Raw genomic sequence first — 21,088 nt, forward strand, 5'->3', positions numbered from 1 at the left:
TGTCCCGCTGCTGGGCAAAGGCCTCCCCTTTTTTCCGCCACTCATCACGGTTTGAAGTACGTTCCCGCCAGTCTCTGCAAAAAGCGTCGAGGTCATCCCGCCATCTCTTTTTTTATTTATTTATACTACAATAATAAATATTATAGCACATTATCATTAATAAAGATTTTTTTTAAGTAAGCTCAATAAACCTTGTGTTATAGGTACATGACAGCGATACATACATTATTATTTATTATTATATTATATTATTTTTCGTAAAGCGGCAATTAAAAGTGTATACCAACTTAATATTAATGAATTACAAAAAAATCGTGTGAATCTTGAAAATTTTGTGTGCTGTAATTAATAGAACCACCACGAACGCAAGTGTCGTTACCAGGATGCTGCTTAAAACATCTCACACAGATGAAAAGGTCTCTTATAAATATAATTAATGGATGATCCCTACCTTTCGGGCCATTTTTTCTTTAAAATCACTCTTTTTTAACTTTTGCTGCATCTGTTCTTAAAAATCGCTCGTTCTTATCGTTTGGGACATATTTTCTTAAAAATCGCTATCTTTTATTATTTGTACCAAACCCTGTAACTGCACTAATGCCCGCTCTCAGTGAGCGGGTTTACGTCGGCTGCATGTTCCATCCATACAACTTTAAACAGCTCGCTTTATTAACACTTCAAACCTGGGAATTTTCACAAGATTTTAAAATGGAGTTTGGGAGATAAATGGGTGCTTGTTGGGTTTTTGAGAAGAAATTCTGGTTTCTGGTGAAATAAAGTTAATAAGTGAAATAAGGTGAAATAGAATCTTCTTCTTCCTCGCGTTGTCCCGGCATTTTGCCACGGCTTATGGGAGTCCGCTTGACAACTAATCCCAAGATTTGGCGTAGGCACTAGTTTTTACGAAACGACTGCCATCTGACCTTCCAACCCAGAGGGTAAACTAGGTCATGTTGGGATTAGTCCGGTTTCCTCACGATGTTTTTCTTTACCAAAAAGCGGCTGGTAAATATCAAATGATATTTCGTACATAAGTTCCGAAAAACTCATTGGTAGGTACGAGCCGGGGATTGAACCCACGACCTCTGGATTGCAAGTCACACGCTTTTACCGCTAGGCCACCAGCGCTATCTATCAACTAGATAATAAGTCAAATTATTTTATTAAATATTTTGATTTGTGTAAAATAAATATAAATTTAAATACATAGATGTGGATGTGGAACAAAGTTTTGAGATGTAATATAAGTAAGTCTGTTATTTTAGTCAGTACCCTGGACACCCCCACAGAACTCTATTTCCACCGGGTTGCCTATATTAAAACCGTATTAGATATGTTTTTGAGTTATTGCAAAAAGTCTATTTTGTCGGACGGGACGGGTATAACTACGGAACCTTACGCTGAGCATGGCCCGACATGCTCTTGGCCGGTTATTTTAAACTCCGTAGTTCGGGGCATGGCTACATACATTTAAGGAAACTGAATGGCATACTTTTTTTTGTATAAAGTAATTAAGTAATAGCGTTGTTGTAACACGGAAATTATATTCAAATCCACCAAATAATTGAAAATTATGATATATCTATGACATTTAGGATACCGATCGTCCGATATAGTACCTACTTGCATTTAGTAGCAAATGTACTAACTCATATATTGAACACTAATCAATATGTCAACAGGCCCTCATGCAAGTGTACACACTCGTAGGGACCTTATCCGATAAAAATAACTCATTGATTATCATAGTGTTGTGTTCCTGCCGGTGAGTAAGGTTGCCAGAGCTCAACGAGAGGGGGGGGGGGGGGATGCTAGGGTCGGCAACGCGCATGTAGCTCCTCTGGAGTTGCAGGCGTACATAGGCTACGTAGACTGCTTACCATTAGGCGGACCGTATGCTTGTTTGCCACCGAAAAATATCTCCAAAATGGAGTTAATTAGAACACCGATTTCTTTGAGAAAAGTTACTTAATTTAATGCACCCTTAAAATTAACGGACTTTAAAAACGCCCACCGAGAGTTCCGTACTTTTTAATATAATATGTTCTCATAGCGACAAGCTAGCTATCACGGTTCATGAGATACAACTTGGTGACAGACGGACAGACAGACAGACGGACGGACAGAGGAGTCTTAGTAATAGGGTCCCGTTTTACCCTTTGGGTACGGAACCCTAAAAACACCGTGTATAACATATAGCAAATCCAAAAATGAAATGAAATGAAAGTTTATTCACAAGAACATTTGGTACATTAGATATCATACAAATAATGATACCAAGCTACAAATAACGATGTTTCCTGGTCAGCAAAATGACCAATTGCATTGTCTCTTTCCTTAACATTTTCCAGAAAAGCATAAGCTCCAGAGAGCAGTTAACTTGGTGCGTCGTAAAGCGAACGCATGCATGTGAATTCTGAGAGGTATTTAAATTTCGAATGAGGACTTTGTAGCAACGGTTTTCTTTGTACACAGTACAACTACCACTTCAGTATGTATGCATATTTACATAAGTACTTAAACCTACCGGTACGCGAAACTAAATTTAAATAGAAACATATAACCTGACAATACTCATATTCATGAAAAAATTATTATAGGACATTATTACACAAATTGACTAAGTCCCACAGTAAGCGCAATAAGGCTCGTGTTGAGGGTACTTAGACAACGATATATGTAATATATATATATTTATAAATACGTGAATAAATAGAAAACACCCATGACTCAGAAACAAATATCCATGCTCATCACACGAATAAATGCCCTTACCAGGATTTGAACCCGGGACCATCGGCTTCATAGGCAGGGTCACTACCCACTAGGCCAGACCGGTCGTCAATATTTTACTTCATAGTTCATTGATAATGTAAATTACAGTAGGGCTAAGATGGTTGGCTCTTTATCATTTGTCACCATGCCTGTCACGTTCTAACAAGTATGTAAGTGCGAAAGTGACAGGCATAGTGACAAGCGATAAAATTCGAACCATGCTGCCACTGCAGGTCAGGTTCACATGACTAATATAAATTAAAGGTAGATAAAAATTCAATAGGTACAGTCTATAAGTATAGCCGTATGGCTAAAATGGTCGGCTCTTTAACATTTGTCACCATGCCTATCACGTTCTAACAAGTATGTAAGCGCGAAAGTGACGGACATAGTGTCAAGTGATAAAGAGCAGACCATCGTAGTCCTACTGCAGCGGTATCATGGTCGCAGTTTTATCACCTGTCATGTCATGCGTCACTTTCGAACTTACATATTGTTAGAACGTGACAGGCATGGTGACTAATGATAAAAAGCAGACTTCAGTGGAAGCATGGTTCCCTTTTTTATCACTTGTCACTACGCCTGTCACGTTCTAACAAGCATGTAACTGCGAAAGTGACAGGCATAGTGACGAGTGATAAAAATGCGACCGTGCTACAGCCGCTGGTGTGGTAATAAACAATTACGGTTTTTTTAGCAAACTCGTTTGCGTCTTTCCTGTAAACATCGCAAAGTGAAGGGAACCTAAAGCTATTTTTTACGCGGCAGCTTTACGGGCGGGATATATTATTTCAGTACTTGAGACTCAAATAAGAAAAACGGAATATGTATATACCAGAGTCGTTAACTTTGATTGCATTGTCCACAGAAGTGACCTTTTTAGGGTTCCGTACCCAAAGGGTAAAACGGAACCCTATTACTAAGACTCCGCTGTCCGTCCGTCCGTCCGTCTGTCAACAGGCTGCATCTCATAACCGTGATAGACAGTTGAAATTTTCACAGATGATGTATTTCTGTTGCCGCTATAACAACAAATACCTACTAAAAAGTACGGAACCCTCGGTGGGCGAGTCCGACTCGCAATTGTTGGTTTTTCTAATATGTGTTTTTACCCATTAACGTATAGTAGGTACTTAAACCACAAAAATAATGTTAAAGAAAATAAAAATGTTTGACATATAATATGCATATGTACGTGTAACCAACCTATTTTCAGCTACTGATCTTACCAAAATTTACATAAAACGAAAATAAATCTCCATGTGAGCTCAACTTGGCGCAATTAGTATTCTTATAAGCCACGAAGAACCCTAATTTAAAGGGTGCCAAGTTTGGGGCGCTAACTGCCAAGTTTTGGAGGTTGAAATGCAGGGGTGAGAAAAAATTTAACTTGGGGAGTTTTGAGTTTACATGGGGAAATTTTTTACGATATTAAAGATGTAGGTACAGTCGCCATCAGATATATCTGAGCGGCCAAGGAGCTTACAAATATCTGAACACGCCTCTATAAAAGCGTTAAAGTGCTTGTTCATATATTTGTGAACACCTCGCACGCTCCGATATACCTGATGGTGACTGTACCTACGGTAACGAGATTTGAGACCGGGATGTTAAAGATGTTGGTTGAAACTTGATAGAAATATCCATCTTTTGCACAAAGTAAATAGCGGCAGCGCGCGCCGGAGCAGAGAGTTCGCTCAGTACAAAGTGCCATTTTCGCCGCGCGCACACAGACGTTACATTTACAGGCGTTCTCGGGCACTCTCGGGCAGAGCTCAGTCGGGCTATGCGCGCGTTGCTCACTTGACGTCCCCGCCGCTACGTAGGTACCTACTGTCATGTACGTCAAAATGTAAACATGATAAGATGTATGTATAAACGAATCGATGTATGTATGTCTGTAAACTTATATTACCTAAGTACTCCTTTTTAAAATTCGAAATTAATACAGAAGCAACCCTAGTGAGTCGGGCAAGTTTAGGTATGTATTTTCAAGAACGGCGGGAACGGACCTTCTGTTTATTTTTTATTTTGTGATCTTCTGCCACACAGGTCGTTGACATTAGGACGTTGAAGTGTAAATTTTGACGTCTTGATTTATCTCAGCAATTACAAAACTCATGAAAGTATTGTTTGGTGAACTGACTTCATTTCTGTAGTAGGGTTGTTTCCAATTTTTCGAAACGCTTGTATCACTTTCTATATTAACTAAAAGTTGCCCTAAAATTCACCCCCTTATACTTAAAACGGCTTTAAATATGTTAAATTAACAAAATATATTTTGACAGATGCTTTCGCGCCTAAAACGCTCTTTGAAAATTGTGTGACGTCACAGTTTACGGTTTGACACATAACTACATACACACGTAGAAGATACGAACTGACATTTGTCATTTGTTGTTTATCGCCTAACTGTCAACAGTGTCAATCTGAGAGTTGTGACATCATCAGAATCTTCAATGACGTTTCGAGTTTGGTCACGTGACGTGTGCCAAAAGATATTTTAAATTCAATATTTACAAAAATATGGTCATTACAGGTCCCCTAAAAGTAGTTTAACATGTTCTTATAATCCAAAATAATTTATTGGGATACATCCACCCTGAGATTTGTAGATGGAAACAACCCTGTTGTCGTTACACGATTGTCTAGCTTTTATACTAGACAGAGAAACAAACATTTTCATTGTACAGGCAAATGGGACCGATTGAAGTCTACTTTTCCATGTAGATTAGTCTAAACACACACTTCAATTCTGTATTATTCCTAGCCCCGTCTCATCTCCACGGCACTTCTGCTAAGGCTGGCGCGGCGGCAGAGGCGGCCGAAAAATTAAAAGACTAAATATAGGGGTCTCGGCACCGAATATAATTTCGTACCATTTGGCGTCGAGACCCTTGGTCCGTGGGGTCCGAGCGCCTTTAACCTTTTTAAGGAACTTTCGAAAAGGATTAGAGAGGTCACCGGTGACCGCAGAGCTGGCAGCTTCCTCGCTCAAAGTATTAGTCTTGCGATACAGCGAGGAAATGCTGCTAGCATCTACGGCACCATGCCGCAGGGGGATAGTTTTATTTTATTTTAAGTCTATTTTTATTTATTTTTAGATCTAGATTTTAAGTTTTGTAGTTTAGTTTTTAGTATATTTATAAATAAGTTGTATAACTTAAATAATGTAAATTACATTCTGTATTTGTGATTTTCGATTAACTCTTGTTTTTTTACTTTAAACGGTAAGACCCGTTTAGCCGCATACGATCTTATAGAATAAGCTAGCGCAAAACCAAATTCACTACGCGCTAAGTATCGGGGTGAACGCTAGTTTCGGGAAGCCAGCAAGCAAAAGCGCCGCATTTTTTAATTTTATTGCTTAACGATGCGTCACCTTAATAGACGATATAAATAACAATTTATAAAGTAGGTAAGCCGGTGGCTAGAATGTTTTATCTACATAAAAAAATATTAAAACATTCAACGTATTTTTCACCCCCTTAGGGGTTAAAATGCAAGGTCTTAGGGTGTTTTAATTTCACATATTTAAGAAAATCATATCCCACCAAAAACATTTTCATCTAAAATTGTTGCCTTTCGTCTTGGCAATAAGGCTCGCTGATGTGTATACATCATCTACATCGTATGTATAGATGCATAAACTAGTGCGCTTGCACCTATAACTTTGTACTAAAACTGTCAAAAAGTTATCAGATCTCTTGTAGAGCCAAGTTTCTAACTCTACAAGACCTAACTTCACAAAAATACACCTTAGTCTAAATATGTGGCTTGGCTGTTTCGTTACATGAACATTTCGTGAACGATTGTAGGAACATATAACAAAAAAAGTAATGAATAGGGAATAAATGTTTTACCTTACGTCCATGTGACGGTAATAGCGAAACGGTAGATTTAAAAACGCTCAGTTTTGCATAATAATGGCCAAAAACTCCATCTTAAATATTGTTTCAAGCATACTTACTGTAATTTGAATAACAACCATCACATTTAGTGTATTAAAAAGTAAGAGAAAGGTAGCTATTAAGGCCTGACCACACTTGCGCATCGTTGCCGAAACCGTGCATACGTTTGTACTGAAATACTAACAGTCGGTATTGCTTGTGTTGAATTTATTTTTATAATGTGAAAAAAATGTTACAAATCATAAAAGTGTGTGAATTGTCATGACATAGAAGTTTTTGTGGTAAAACCGAGTGTTTGAGAAAATGAAACATCGATAAATCTGTTATCGATAAGTCAGTCATACATTAACTGTAAGTTTTACTTGCTGTTAATTACCAAGAATATTCAAGAATGCAAATCAGTTCCAAATCGATACATCATTTCTTTATTACATATATTTAGAACTTAAAAATAAAACGTAAACTGTAGTAGGTATAAAGTGCCAAAAGAAAATAATACCTATATCAAAGAATATACGTGTTGTGTATTTCGCGGTAGTTCGGTCAAAATTGTCTTGTTTTTTGTCAGTGTCAAATGTGACAGAGTAGATTTTTGTATGAGATGAAATTTTGTTTTTAATTTTCATCATGTAAATTAATAGATACTCGACTTTTTTACTTATTTGATAGAAGACAGATACAAGCTTGACAAAGTGGTTAGAAACAAGACAACGCAAAGAATTTTGACCCAGCTATCGTATAATAAAATGCTAAAAATATCCATAACGTTAAGCTAAAATAGATAAGAGACATGTCGATATTTCATTTTGTCCATCACTTTAATTTTGCCACAAAAACTTCTTTCCGGTCATAAATTAAGATAAAATTTAGCCTGTCCATGTTATTTTGGTAATTTCTCTATTTGTTTTTAAAAGTGAATGATGATATGAGACGATTACGACTTTGTGAGTGTTTCTATAAAAATATGTAAAATCAGTGTGGGATTGCCAAGTCAATGGGCGCACCATTCAGCTTAAGTAGGTAATAAATACAAACGTTTGTTTTTTCGGACACGTTTAGGTAATTGCAATATTATTTAATGATGTTTATTTAAGTTTTTATCTGTCATCTAAAGTATCTAAACATTCCCAAGAAAAAAATGGCAGAACATTCTGGTAGATGGCGTTAAAACAAATATTTATTTAAAAATCCCGCATTTTTTCTGTCAACTGGGGTTGACACCCGTACTCCACGAGTGCAGAAAAAGTAACTCAATATGGCGGCAAATAGTGTTGTTTTATATTTCATCGAGTTTTAGTAGTTAGGCTAGTTGCAAGTGTTATAGTTGTAAAAATCGTGATTTATAGAATAATTATTGAATTGAATTGAATTGAAATATTTATTTCGAACTTGACGTCCATAGGGTTAGGTAACAATGACTTATGTATCTAGAGTTAGTATTACAGTATATTGCAATAATAGTTAGATAGGTATATACCTGCGGTAGTTAGCTAGGCCTGCAACATGAGCAAATAAATAAACTAGACTGTACTCCTCAAACCAAACTGGCCAACATTTGTTCAATTATAAATAAAATAAATTCTAAGTCACAATGTAATGCGAATTTTGCTATTACGGAGTTTGGAATTAAAAGGAGTGTATCTCTTATGGTAGAACTGTTGCAAAAGTGTCCAGCTGTCAGCTATAAATAATAGTTCCAAATCTCTCCAGAGTAGCGCTAGAGTAGCTAAGAATGTTATTGACGGAGTGAAGTGCGCTGTCTATGATTTGTTTTTTTTTTAGCGACACCTATTTAAGGTTTTTTAATGACACTTTTTGGTACATGGAGATTCAATTCCTTACCTCCACCTTCCATATTTGTTATGTTTAAGGTATGAAAGGTAGAGGCAAGGAACAATATCTTCATATACCCAAAAGTGTCCGACAAAAAACCATAAATAGGTGGCGCTACAATACCTAGAATACTTGAGAAAAAAAACTAATCATAGACAGCGCACTTCACTCCGTCAATAACGCCTAGGTTCTTAGCTACTCTGGAGAGATTTGGAACTATTATTTATAGCTGACAGCTGGACACTTTGGAACAATTCTGCCTAAGGAGTTTCTGTTCCTTGCCTCTACTTTCCATAGTTTAAGGCGTGGCAAGCAACGTCAATCACAATGATAATGGCGTGCATTGAAGATAATATTTAATTTGTATGAAAAATAGAAACTAAGATTTCATATTTTTTAAAGTTATTGAACAAAAGTGTCACCGTTTAAAAATCAAAAATGTTTATTTCATTTGTATGTTAGAGGTACAGTCAGAACTCAGTTACAATATATTAGTTAGATATTTGAAGATTATCTTAACTAAGTTTAGCCTTAATTATATAAGTACTGTTTTGTTCAAGGTAGTTAGTGCTGACATGTTATTTTAATATTAATTCGTGTTAATGTTTGAGGAGTACAATCAATCTTTTAATTATACGCGCTTGCGTTTAGTCTCATTTTGTATGGGATTTTGAGTTTCCAAAACCTCGCGCTTGGCGCGCTGTTTCTAAATTCGATACAAAATGAGACTTAATGCAAACGCGTTTCGCTATCGAATAACACTAGGGATGCCGGTATATTTAATTATAGTGCACAATATTTCCTCTCTAAATGAGTTTTGTTTCTAGATTTGAATATAAGTAAGTAGATACATCATTGAATTTTAAGTACAAACAAATTCTTTTGCCAATAAAATTGATCTAATTTGCATAATAAATCATACATTATGTTTCATGTGCCAGTATTGATCAGTCTTCTTATTATAATTATGTAACAGACAAAACAAAATAAACATGTTATGTACAAAGGCGAACTTGTCCCTAAAAGGGATCTCTTCCAGCTAACCTTTGAGAAAATGCGAAAGGATAAAATGTAAGTTACAAATATGCAACAAAAATTACTTTAATAGTACATTGCGATACAAGTGCGAAAAATAGGAAATTCGAAACGAGTGGCGATAAATTAAAACACGACCGAAGGGAGTGTTTTATATCGACACGAGTTGCAAATTACCTATTCGCACATGTATCGTACAACGTTTTACAGTACATATGGCCCTTTAAATGTTCGACACAGTAACGTAATATACTAATTTTCGCACTAGTGCGGTAAAGTAGCACCATATGTAGTGTAAAAAATGTTACGCATGAGGTAATTTCAACCTTGGTAAAACAAAGAGTTATCTTAGGTATACTTATAAAGAGCATGACATTACTGTCAGATACCTATCTGTTTATTATTATGCTTCCAAGCTTACGGTCTTTTTGAGAGACAATGACTAATTTGAATTATTCAGCATTTAATAGCTGTTTTAGGCGCACAAAAAGACGCTTTACCTAATAGAATGAAAAAAGTCTGCTATATTTATACAAGGTGCCCGTGAGCATTGCGAGAAATTTTAAATAAGCATTCCTGGTAATATTTAGAAACTAAAATGTCATATAAAATTTTCTCGATTAGACCTAGTTTCAGAGATAATTAAATGTTTTTCGAAATCATTCTTTCGCCATAAGACACATTTTTGACTGCGGTATTGCCACTTTGAGGTCTAGTCTGGACATACCTATTGATTGACATCGAAAAATTAACAAAATCTATTCGAGAGGCTACCCCCAAATAAAAAATAGCTTTAGTTAGTTTTAGTTAATTTTAGGTTATGTGTTTATCAATAAAAATTACGTTTTATGTACAGGAGTGTTGAAAAAAAGGGAAAAAAAACACAATTTTTTGTCGAATTTCACAAAGTCATATAACATTTTTTGCTTCCGTTGCCATCAGGAATGCACCGTTAAAATCTCTCGCAAGTAGGGTTGCCAACTATTTTTTGGTGGAATATAGTATTTTCCAGAATAAGGCATTAAAAATATAGTACATTAAAAAAAAAATAGTACTTTTAGATAAAATGCTTAACATAAGTGTAATATACGTTTAATCATACTTACTAGCACTAAGATTAGTAATGGTAACGATTTTGGAGCAAAAATGTAGAATTTATGGATTTGGTCGTTGAGATTGTACCTACCGTTAAATACGCCAACTTTGCCACCAGGGGGAACATTGCCCAAAACACAATTTCTAAGGCAATCTACTAATATCTAAAAAAGTTACAAAATTATGGCAACATTGATGACATTGGTAGAAAGTAAACTATACCTGTGGCAACACAGAATAGCGCGTGCACTCCTGACTTCATTCAGTAACCAGTCGGGACTTGTCGAGTACGGAGTGTATTTTTGCGGGCCAATTACTGAGAAATTTTGGAAGGGAATTGTACATCATGGCGAATACACAGGTATGTTGAATCGATTGTATATAATGTAAAACCATGAGCTGAGTATTTTGATGCTAGGTTCGTTACTGTAACTAGTATATTACAAAAGTTATGCTGATGGGCAAAATTACCCAGTAATGTACCGTCGTATGAGTGTCAACATTGCCCGCAGTAAAAAAATGCTTAGGGTTGACACTTTTTTTTACAAACTTTTTTTTTTATTAATGTGCAAATCTTTCAATATTTGTATGTACGTACATATTATGTTCCGATCAAATCTTGCAAGCCATTTTTCGACCACTTTTTGGTATCCGATTGAGCTGAGATTATAGCATACTACTTCTACTTCTACTACCAGTGACAATACAATCTGGTAGTGACATTCTGGTTCAACCGGGATCGTCTCCACATGAGGAATTCTTTTTTTTTTCTATGGTTAATATATAATGGAGTCGAAAACTATAGTTTCATTTTTGATTACTGGCCGTTTTTCAGAAAAAAAATTGAATAACTATTTTGACATACCACACGTTTGAACGCATTTATAGCTTAGATGCCTTAGTCTTCCGTAAAAAAGTGAAAAACGTAGAGTTGACAGCTGCCAGTTGTCAAATATTGCTTCCTCATTGGTTACAACTACGACTTTGTTTGTACGCGGTTCAGCTGTGTGTGTGACATTTGGCAACTGGCAGCTGTCAACTCGACATTTTTACTTTTTTACGACAGAAAAAGCATCTAAGCTATAAATGCGTTCAAACGTGTGTTATGTCAAAATAAATATTCAAAAAAATATTTTTACAAAACCACAAGTAATTAAAAAAGTAGCTAGAGTTCTGAACTCCATTATGTGTCTATTAAAAAAAAATATAGTAATGGCCACTTCAGAAAACTTAAGGTAACCAATTGAAATTTGGTTGGTACATATATAGATCTCAGTTGACAATACAAGTACAGTCAACAAAAAGCACAGTCAGCGAAAAAAAGCTATTAGATTCTGCTATTAGATTTTTATATAACGTTATTGAAATAAACAACTTTGCGCCTTATTAATATTTTTTGTTTCTTACCTACCCTACCAACTTTGTGCAAATTAATGTTCAGTTTTTATTATCTTCTCAATTTTGACAACCCTAGCACTTTTAAATCGCTACACGCCGTTTGTATGAAGAAGAAAAAATGTACAGGCTAACATTGCCCACTGATTTTAATAGGAAAGTATTTCGAGCATGTATTATTATGTCGAGTAAATTTTTGAACCGATCGCCTTCATTGCCAAAATACTTTCATTGGTTTTTATGGCAACCAAATAAGGTCTATAGTTGCGCTAAAAATCACGGTGGGCAATGTTGGCTAAAAGTCCAGATAACTTTACCCGACCTCAAAATCGGTCATATGATGGAGAAAACGTTGACTAAAGTTAAATTTGCAGTTAAATTTAAATGCGCATGATCTCGGTGTTACCACAGATACATAAATATTTCCGAGGTTTCATACAAAAAACTAGAATTTTTTTAGTTTTTCCCAAAAAAGTGGGCAAAGTTGGCGTATTTAACGGTACTCCTTTTGTTACGTAATATCTAAATAACAAGTATTGATTTCTATTAGCACGTCTTCTCAACTTGCCTTTTAATAATGAGGTCGCAAGCGTGCGTCCCCGGTAATATGTGACGAGAAGGGACAGTTTTTAAAAATTCATCAAAAAACTATGGTAGTAAATTATACAAAATGATGTATAAGAACAGTTTTAGCAAATGTTGTAGATTGTTTAACTATCAAAATTACGTTGAAATTAAGTCGATTTTCAGAGAAATTGTCACTTGTTTTGAAGTTAGTTCTGGAGAAAATTGATTACGTCTAACTTTCATTCAAATAACTAAATTCAAATTTATAATAACAAAAATGTAGTTTATTAAAGTTGAAGTAAAGGATATGTGTAACACAAAATTACCATTTTTAGCAGTCCAAACTTTACGAAATGTACAAATAAGATCAACAAAATCAGTGCTTTACGCGCGTTTACCTAAACTTCCATCAGAAAAACAATAATTACTAATTAAATGAGTCTATTTAAAAAAAATGAAAGATAACAAGACGCGCTAATAGAAACCAGTACTTGTTGTTTCTAATAAACAGAAGTTCAATGTTAACAGAAGTTGTGCAATTTCATCGACTAAATCTATGAATTTGGCAGTGTTGCGACTAAAATCGATAACGGCCTCTTAAGTATTCCTTTTGTGTAGACCACTCTCTGTTGTCAAAATCATCCTATTCCTAGACTTCAGCTATCATGCCATCAGTTAATATATGTAAAACTGCTCACTCGTCATCTCATACGCCCAGTAATAATAAAGAGTAAAAAAAATCTTTTAAAAATAACAATATTTATTTAAAGTTTAAAGCTATATTTTTTAGTAATGTCTAATTTTTAATAAAATGAGACAACGATTCAGTACATTCATACTGATTATTTATGACAATTTAATAGCTCACTTTTTATTAAATTTATGTCATCCCTGTTGCATTCCTCACGCCATTTTGTCTTCATACTTGAAATAATTTTATTTGATTAGAATTAAATTGATAATCGATCTTGAACAAATTAGAAGGATGTCGGAAATATAGTATTTTAGCGTACTATATATTTTTTCAACAGTATATAGTACAGAGAGCCAAAATATAGTACAATACTATATAATATAGTACGGTTGGGAACCCTACTCGCAAGGCTCACGGGCACCTTGTATTTAATACAAATAGAAATCTATACAACTTTCGTTAGAAATTTCGTTGAAAAGTCGGACCTGCATGCCATTTGCAATGACAGAGTGCGGCAATGTCATGTCATGTCATGGCAACGTTAATGTCAAATTTGTATAAAAATATGACGTTCATAATGTCACCCACTCACTTTGTTCTACTCCCGTTGCAAAGTTAGCTTAGGCAGAAACGGCCAAGCCATATATTTTGACTAAGGTGTAGTTTGTGAAGTTAGGGCTTGTAGAGTTAGAAACTTGGCTCTACAAGAGATCTGAAAACTTTTTGACAGTGCGAGCCTTATAGTATCGTCTTGGCAACATTTTACATGAAAATGTTTTTGATGGAATGTTTCTTTCCATAACATTTAATTTTACAACAGAAGAATTAAGTTATAATACTAGGAAAACTTAGTAGTTAAAATGTAGAAAAGTAACCGGGATCAAGTTTAGTTCAAGTATACTTTGAGGGCCGGATTTAGGGGCTACAGTCCCGGGGCCTTCACAATAGAGACTTCGTAAAATTTACCATTTTATTTGGAAAATAATTTGGGGCCAGGGGGCCTCCATTCCTTTATTGCCCTAGACCTCCAGACCTCTAAATCCGGCATTATACTTTGAGCAAAAGTGGGCAGGCTATTGTAAAAACACCATGATACTATTCATGGATGCAAATAATAATATCTCTACTATACTTGTACTGTCCGTTTTTTTGCATTAGAAAAAAAGTAAACAATCTTGACACGTTTTTTGTCTTGAAAACGCTTTTTAAAAATCAGTAACTAATTATAAGACTTTTTTTTAAGTGTTTTCTATAAAAAGGCACGTCTAAATCGTATACCTTCTTTCTAATGCTAAAAAACGAACTATATAGATAAAAACATTTGTCTTTCAAACATGTATTGTCTATTCGAACACGTCACAACTACATACAACAGGTGACTTATTTAAGTTTTTTACCTATAACGCTTATTAAACTTACTAAAAATATATGCACACTCACAAGTTAACTCCATATATCTTCGTACTTGCCCCAGATTTACTCTCATGCATACGTTATCTTTAATTGTTTTAAAAGTGGGTTAAGAGTAGTGTTATGAATATTTATAAAGTTTTTATTTATTTATTTTAACAAGTTTTCTTTTGTTACAGAGTTGAAGACGAGGCAGCTTCGCCTGTGACGAAAACAAAGTGAGTATATTTTGTATAACAATTTTATAAGAGAAATGATACAGCAGAAATTTAGTGTACTAGCTTCTACCAGTTACTACTCAGAATGGGGGAGGATCGCGTAGTCAAGGAAGCGTACTTGGGGCGACCAACCGGCCGTCGACCGATCGGGCGCCCCAGGTACCGCTGGTGTGATGTCGTGGAGGCGGACCTGCGTCGGCTGAATGCCAATTCATGGCAGGAAACCGCGCTGGATCGGGACAAGTGGCGTTCTCTCGTTTCGGAGGCCAAGATTCTATTTGGATCGCTGAGCCAAAGCAGTTAGTTTAGCTTCTACCAGTGACTTCCTCCGTGAAGAAGTTGTCAATCTTCGATGAAACTGAAATAGTGTCCTATACGAGTACAATCGTGATATAATAGTGCTTTTCAGTCGACTACTTTGTTTAGGAAACGAAGCTTGCTGGTGTCTAAGTAAGGTGCGAGATTGAAAAGCTTGATTATATCACTATTGTATAGGTACAATACTTTTTCTACGAGTAATCTAAAATAAAACTTTTTTTACTATGAAACCTAAATGTAATGAAAGTTGATAAGTATCAAAGAAGACAAAAATGTAGTACAAAAGATAAACGCACGATGGCTCCGCCAGCTCGTCCCCCGTTTAGTTTTTTCTATGCGAGCGCGGCGGCATGTGATTGGTCATATTTTTTAATAGTTTACTACAGTACACTAATTATTATTATTATTTACTTTAATTATTTCTTAACAATATATCACCAATTTTCTATATTTATTTATTACGAATTGACTGCCTAATATTATATTTCCACTGCAACTACCGATTGAAACATATTTTGTTTTTGTTTTTTTTTTGTTGTATAAATGTAGGTACTTTAGCAGTGTGACCATGTACCAAATCTTTATGTAACACCTTTCATAACCATGGTTTTTTGCATGAAATAAATGAAATGAAATAAAACAGCGTATCGAAATTATAGTTGAGTTGTGAGCCCATACATGAAAAGTACGCAATTATAGTTTGGTATACGAAATCCTAATTCAACCATTACAGTCAACGAGTAGAAAAACCATAGCTTCGTTGCTTTCGACATTATGTTGAACAAAAATGGTATCAATTTAAATTCTTTATCAAGTTAACACGGATCCCGACTCAACGCTTCGTCAAATTAAGCTCGGTTAATTGCTTTATAAATATTGTACGGCCTCAGTGGCGAGCGACTAGCGGTGCGTTAGGCGGGGCGTGCAGCGTGGCGTCGAGCACTTAAACAGTTAATACGTTCGGATGGCAATTGTACCCCTATTATTGCGGCCTTGACTTGGGTGCTGTAATGTCATTGATAAAATGAGTGACGGAATGAACGTCACAATCGCGGCGGTAATGCGGTGGCGAACGTCACTCATTTTTCCAAATTACATAATTTTGTTTCATAATTAATAATCATTTATTAGACATAGGCAATGCTACAAAATATAATATACAAAATATAATAATATGCTATAATCGTTGTCGCATTACTGTCGCGATACAAACGCAATTCCTTACTCATTTTATCAATCAATACTACAAAAAAACCTGTTGTAACCTAGTTTTATTTTCCCTTTAAACTTCTGTGTAGTTTTACAAGTAAAGTGTATTATTTTTGGTGCAATAAAAAAATATTTCGTGATCAAGTGTTAAATAGGAGCTTGCCTCAGCATAATGTTTCAGTATTTAAAGCCTGACCAGTAATATATGATCACGCGCCATATTGCGGAATTTCATTGGAACTAAATTTTTCATACTAAACTGAACATTCACCCTATAATGGAACAGGCACCAGTAATGGAATGGTATAGACAAAAAGACAAGTATTTACCATCAGTTTTTAATCGCTGGCAACATTTCACCATACACAAGAGGCAAAGAGCTGCTTAAGTTTAATGTTTTCATTAATATTTGTTATTTTGAAAATGACTGGCGCCATACATTCCATAACTGGAGCAAAAAAAAACTGTTTTAATTGGTTAATAATATTGAAAGTAATTACAGTAGCTTTCATTAAATACATGGAAAACATAAAGGACGAATTGGACATTCAACTTTCAAAGCGGCAGAAATGTTACAGGTGTCGGTGAAATATCAAAAACACTCCAAATTGTCTCTGAAATGTTCCATAATTGGTGCCGTTAACATACATGAGAATAAAAGCGCTCTCTTGACAATTATCATATATTTCTGGTCGGGCTTTACTACAGCGCAGGTTTTTATGCAGACCCTTGATATATTAACCCTTACTCGCTTATTACTTACTTACAAAACGTTGCAACAGTGCATCTGCAGTCTCCATGTAGCCTGAAAGTTACATTAGGCATATACGTTTATACTTTGGTTAAAACATAGACCTAAGGCAGCGCGCAGCGTCAGCGTCGAGCGTACAGCCGCACACGGCTGGATCGCGCGTTCCGTGGCAATCAGGCCAGTTCGTAAAGTTCTAACTCATTTGCTTTATCGGATATTGTCTATTTTGTACTGTGCAACGAGTTTAATCGTTGGTTCATTTAATTAAATGCTGTTTTCTGGATTTCGCGTACGTTTGTTTTTGGGTTATCGAATCTGTTTTGTTCTGTGCTGCGGCTGAAAATTAGAGGTATCGCACCAGAGAGGTCTCACGCCTACGTCGTCGAATAAATTCTTTAAATATAATGAATATGGTTATTTTAAACTACATGTTTTTTATCAAATACCTAGAGTCGGACCACGCTAAGTTTTCATACTGAATACCTATTAGGTATATACGTCAAGTTAAGTAAGCAGCTCACATTTACTGCCTTGTTTTTCATCAGTCATACATAGTATTATTTTTTTCCAAGTTTGTCGTATTTGCCTACACGTGTTTTTTGTCATTTAGAATAGATTGAACTCCATTTTAAACAACCTTGTTGTTTGACAACATACAAATTACTTCAGTTAATGTCGATGTTACCTTGAGAGAATCCTAAAACGCGCGGCATCTATTACAGTGAGTCACAGGTTTTAGTGAATATACATTAATCTGGTCCGGTTAAGGTCGACATTGTTATGTTACAGATCACTTACAAGTATATGAGACGAATTGTGATCATTACGGATTCGGGCAACCATAATATTTTCTCGTATTTTAGTTGCGTCTAAATTTATGACCTGGAATAATATTCGAACCTAATCAATTTGTAAAATGTGATCTCTCCTCTTCCAAATACACAAAAAATTAAAATTATTTCCTAAAACGTGGCCAGCTATAGGTGCATTAGGGTAAATTCGAAAGCAGAGCAATTTTGAAAATTGGAGACATCTACTAAACTCGATGTACTATCTACTGTACCAAAGGTAAGCAAGGTGCCTTGGTAAGCGTTGCATTAGCGTACGTGTTGCCAAAGTATGAAGCGCTTTTGGTATATTAGCAATTTGCAAAGCCACACGACTCCGCTGGCATGAGACAGGAACGTGCTGTGAGAAGAGCGTATGTGGGGTACTCGGGTGGAAAACGTCCGTCTAGGCGTCCCAGATACCGCCGCATTCGGAGTGACGAAATCCTAAAAGATCTGTTTGCCCTCGGAATACCCAACTGGCGCGAAGTGGCGCAGGGGCAATTTCGATTCTTTAGACCGCCCCTCCCCCCTTGTCACACATTTTCATAGGAAAAGGATAGTTATTATATACTGTCACACTTGTCATGACCCCCCCCCCATGTTGCTGTGACGAAATATATGGAAATAACCACAAGATTTCATATCAATGCCTCATTTAATGAGGAGTCTACGGGAGATTATCGTTGTTTCATACCTACTGATGTCATGCAGTGAGTCAGTTATGTTCTCTAATATGTAGCTTGAGTGCAAGACAAAAGAATAAAAATGCAAGGTCGTCCAAATAATCTAGATGTACCTACTAACCATATAAGATTCATCATCATTTTCCTAGCGTTGTTGCGTTGTCGCGGCTTTTTGCCACAGGAATCTGGGGTCCACTAGACAACCTATTCCGAAGAATATATATGCGAGGTGCTAGTATTATGTGTCCCGCCGAATTTCTTGCCAGTCCCAGATCGGGTTAATATATTAATTAGTACCTATTTTGAGAGTAGGAGGGTTAGAGCCGGCGTAGCTTTATTTGATGTTCATAAGCGCATTGTAATATGCCTACTTGCTTACTTAAGCACTACACTAACTTAAGCTTTTTTTTTATAATTAGCCCGGTTTCCTCACATTTTTCTCCTTCGCCGAAAGCGGCTGATAATAAAAATTATATTGCAGTACGTACATAATGCATAAGTGCCAAAAAACCCATTCGTATGAGTCGGAACTCAAAACCCATAACCTCTGGTTTAGAAGCCGCACGCCATACCTACTGTTAGGCCACCAGCCTTTCATCCGAGGCCACACTATTATTATAACAATTTTCAAAAAAACATTTTCTTTACCTACAGTTCTTCTCATTCCAGTGAAAAAAACGGCCTCATCACTCCCCCCCAAAATGGCGGCGAGGAGTCCCCCCCTCCGGAGAAAGAACGGGCGGACCAAGAGGACTCAGAGAAGAGGCACGCGGCCGTACCGCACTCGGCCGAGGGGCCGAACGACGATCTGTACGCGATCCCGGTTAAATTGAGGGCCAAGAAGGAACCGCCTTTGCCGCCAGGGTGGGAGAAACATGAAGGTGAGTTATCTTGTAATAAATCAAAAGGAATTGAACTTTTCGCGTATTTCTGGTCAACTCGCTGGACATGAGTTGGTTTATCAGCGCTCTGATATTGTTTCACCCAAGGCAGCTATTGCCAAAATCCTGTATACTTTTTTGACGTGGAACATTGTAAATATTTAATCCGCTTCCTAAGGTAAGTTGTACTCAAATAACAATTCTATTAAATCTTTGTAAAGGATCATATTGCAATGGATCATATTGCAATGGATCGAAACGAAAATTCCATCTAGAGAAAGAGCGCTTGGACTTAAATATAGGAATGAAAGAATGAATGATTGAAAAGTGGAAGAAGTGGGGCCGAACGACTATCTGTACGCGATACCGGTTAAATTGAGGGCTAAGACGGAACCGCCTTTGCCCCCGGGGTGGGAGAAACATGAAGGTAAGATACTCGTAACTTGTAAATCAAAAGGAATCAACTTTTCACTGTCTAAGTGGTCAACTCAGGTAGACACAAGTTGGTTAGTCAGCGCTCTGATACTGTTCCATTCACGGAAGCGATCATCAAAATCCTGTATTTTCTGTCTCACGAAAGACACCCACGTTGTGTTCAAATATTTAAAAATTAACAAGAGTCATATTTCAATGGATCAAAAAGCAAATAAAATACCATCTAGAGAAATAGCGCGTGCTAATACGAGTGAATGAATATATGAATGAGGACTCAGAGAAGAGGTACGCGACCACACTCGGCCGAGGGCCCGAACGATTAACTGTTGGCGATTCCGGTCAAGTTGAAGGCGAAGAAGGGCCTTTGCCTCCAGGGTGGGAGTAATAAACAAGATACCTTAACTCTCGCCATTCTCTTTTTGGCGAAGAGTGCTTTAAAGTGCCAACTGCCATTTCTAAGGTACATTGTTGTTCAAATAGCAATCAAATCAATCGAGTAAATAATCTGCTGAATCCTATACACGCTAGTACAAACGACGCAACAGAGTCATGATATTGTGTCGATAAACCCAAAATAGGAATTATAGTATTACATTTTCGCACGTATATTACTGTCGTGGTCACGGATAACTAAATGAATCCCACTTAAATATAATAGCTGAAGCTGAGATATCTAGAAATAAAAAACCAAAAAAAAATCTCCCCTTTAAAAAAATTGTGATTTTTCAAAATGTTTGGAAAATGAAAATGATAAATAATTTATTGGTACACAATAGGTTTTAACTAAAACCAAAACAAAAGCCTTCTTTCAAGTAAAACAAATACTTGTGCCAGAAGGCTCCGCTCTTTCATTGATGACAAGGTTTACTATGTTTAAACATTATTTTCTTCTTATTCTAGACATGGATGGCCCCTACTATTGGCACATAAAAAGCGGCACAATCCAGCGAGAGATACCAAAGATGCTGCCCGTGGAGGCCAAGGAGTCCAGGATCTCCATGGTGCGAGACTGTTCGCTATCGGAGGTCATAATCATTTTCTATTCGTG

At 36.3% G+C, this 21,088-nt stretch overlaps 1 protein-coding gene across 3 annotated transcripts in view; it reads left to right on the forward strand.

The window, feature by feature from the left end:
* Window positions 1–21,088, forward strand: part of LOC133524711 (protein Fe65 homolog) — a 152,338-nt gene that overhangs the window by 118,102 nt on the left and 13,148 nt on the right. For all 3 annotated transcript variants that reach the window (XM_061860847.1, XM_061860849.1, XM_061860848.1), the window contains exons 4-6: window positions 14,895–14,933; window positions 19,394–19,605; window positions 20,941–21,065. In XM_061860847.1, the coding sequence (XP_061716831.1) occupies window positions 14,895–14,933; window positions 19,394–19,605; window positions 20,941–21,065 (376 nt within the window). The remainder of the gene's footprint in view (window positions 1–14,894; window positions 14,934–19,393; window positions 19,606–20,940; window positions 21,066–21,088) is intronic.

Source organism: Cydia pomonella, chromosome 14, assembly GCF_033807575.1.
Source record: "Cydia pomonella isolate Wapato2018A chromosome 14, ilCydPomo1, whole genome shotgun sequence".
Lineage (NCBI taxonomy): Eukaryota > Metazoa > Arthropoda > Insecta > Lepidoptera > Tortricidae > Cydia > Cydia pomonella.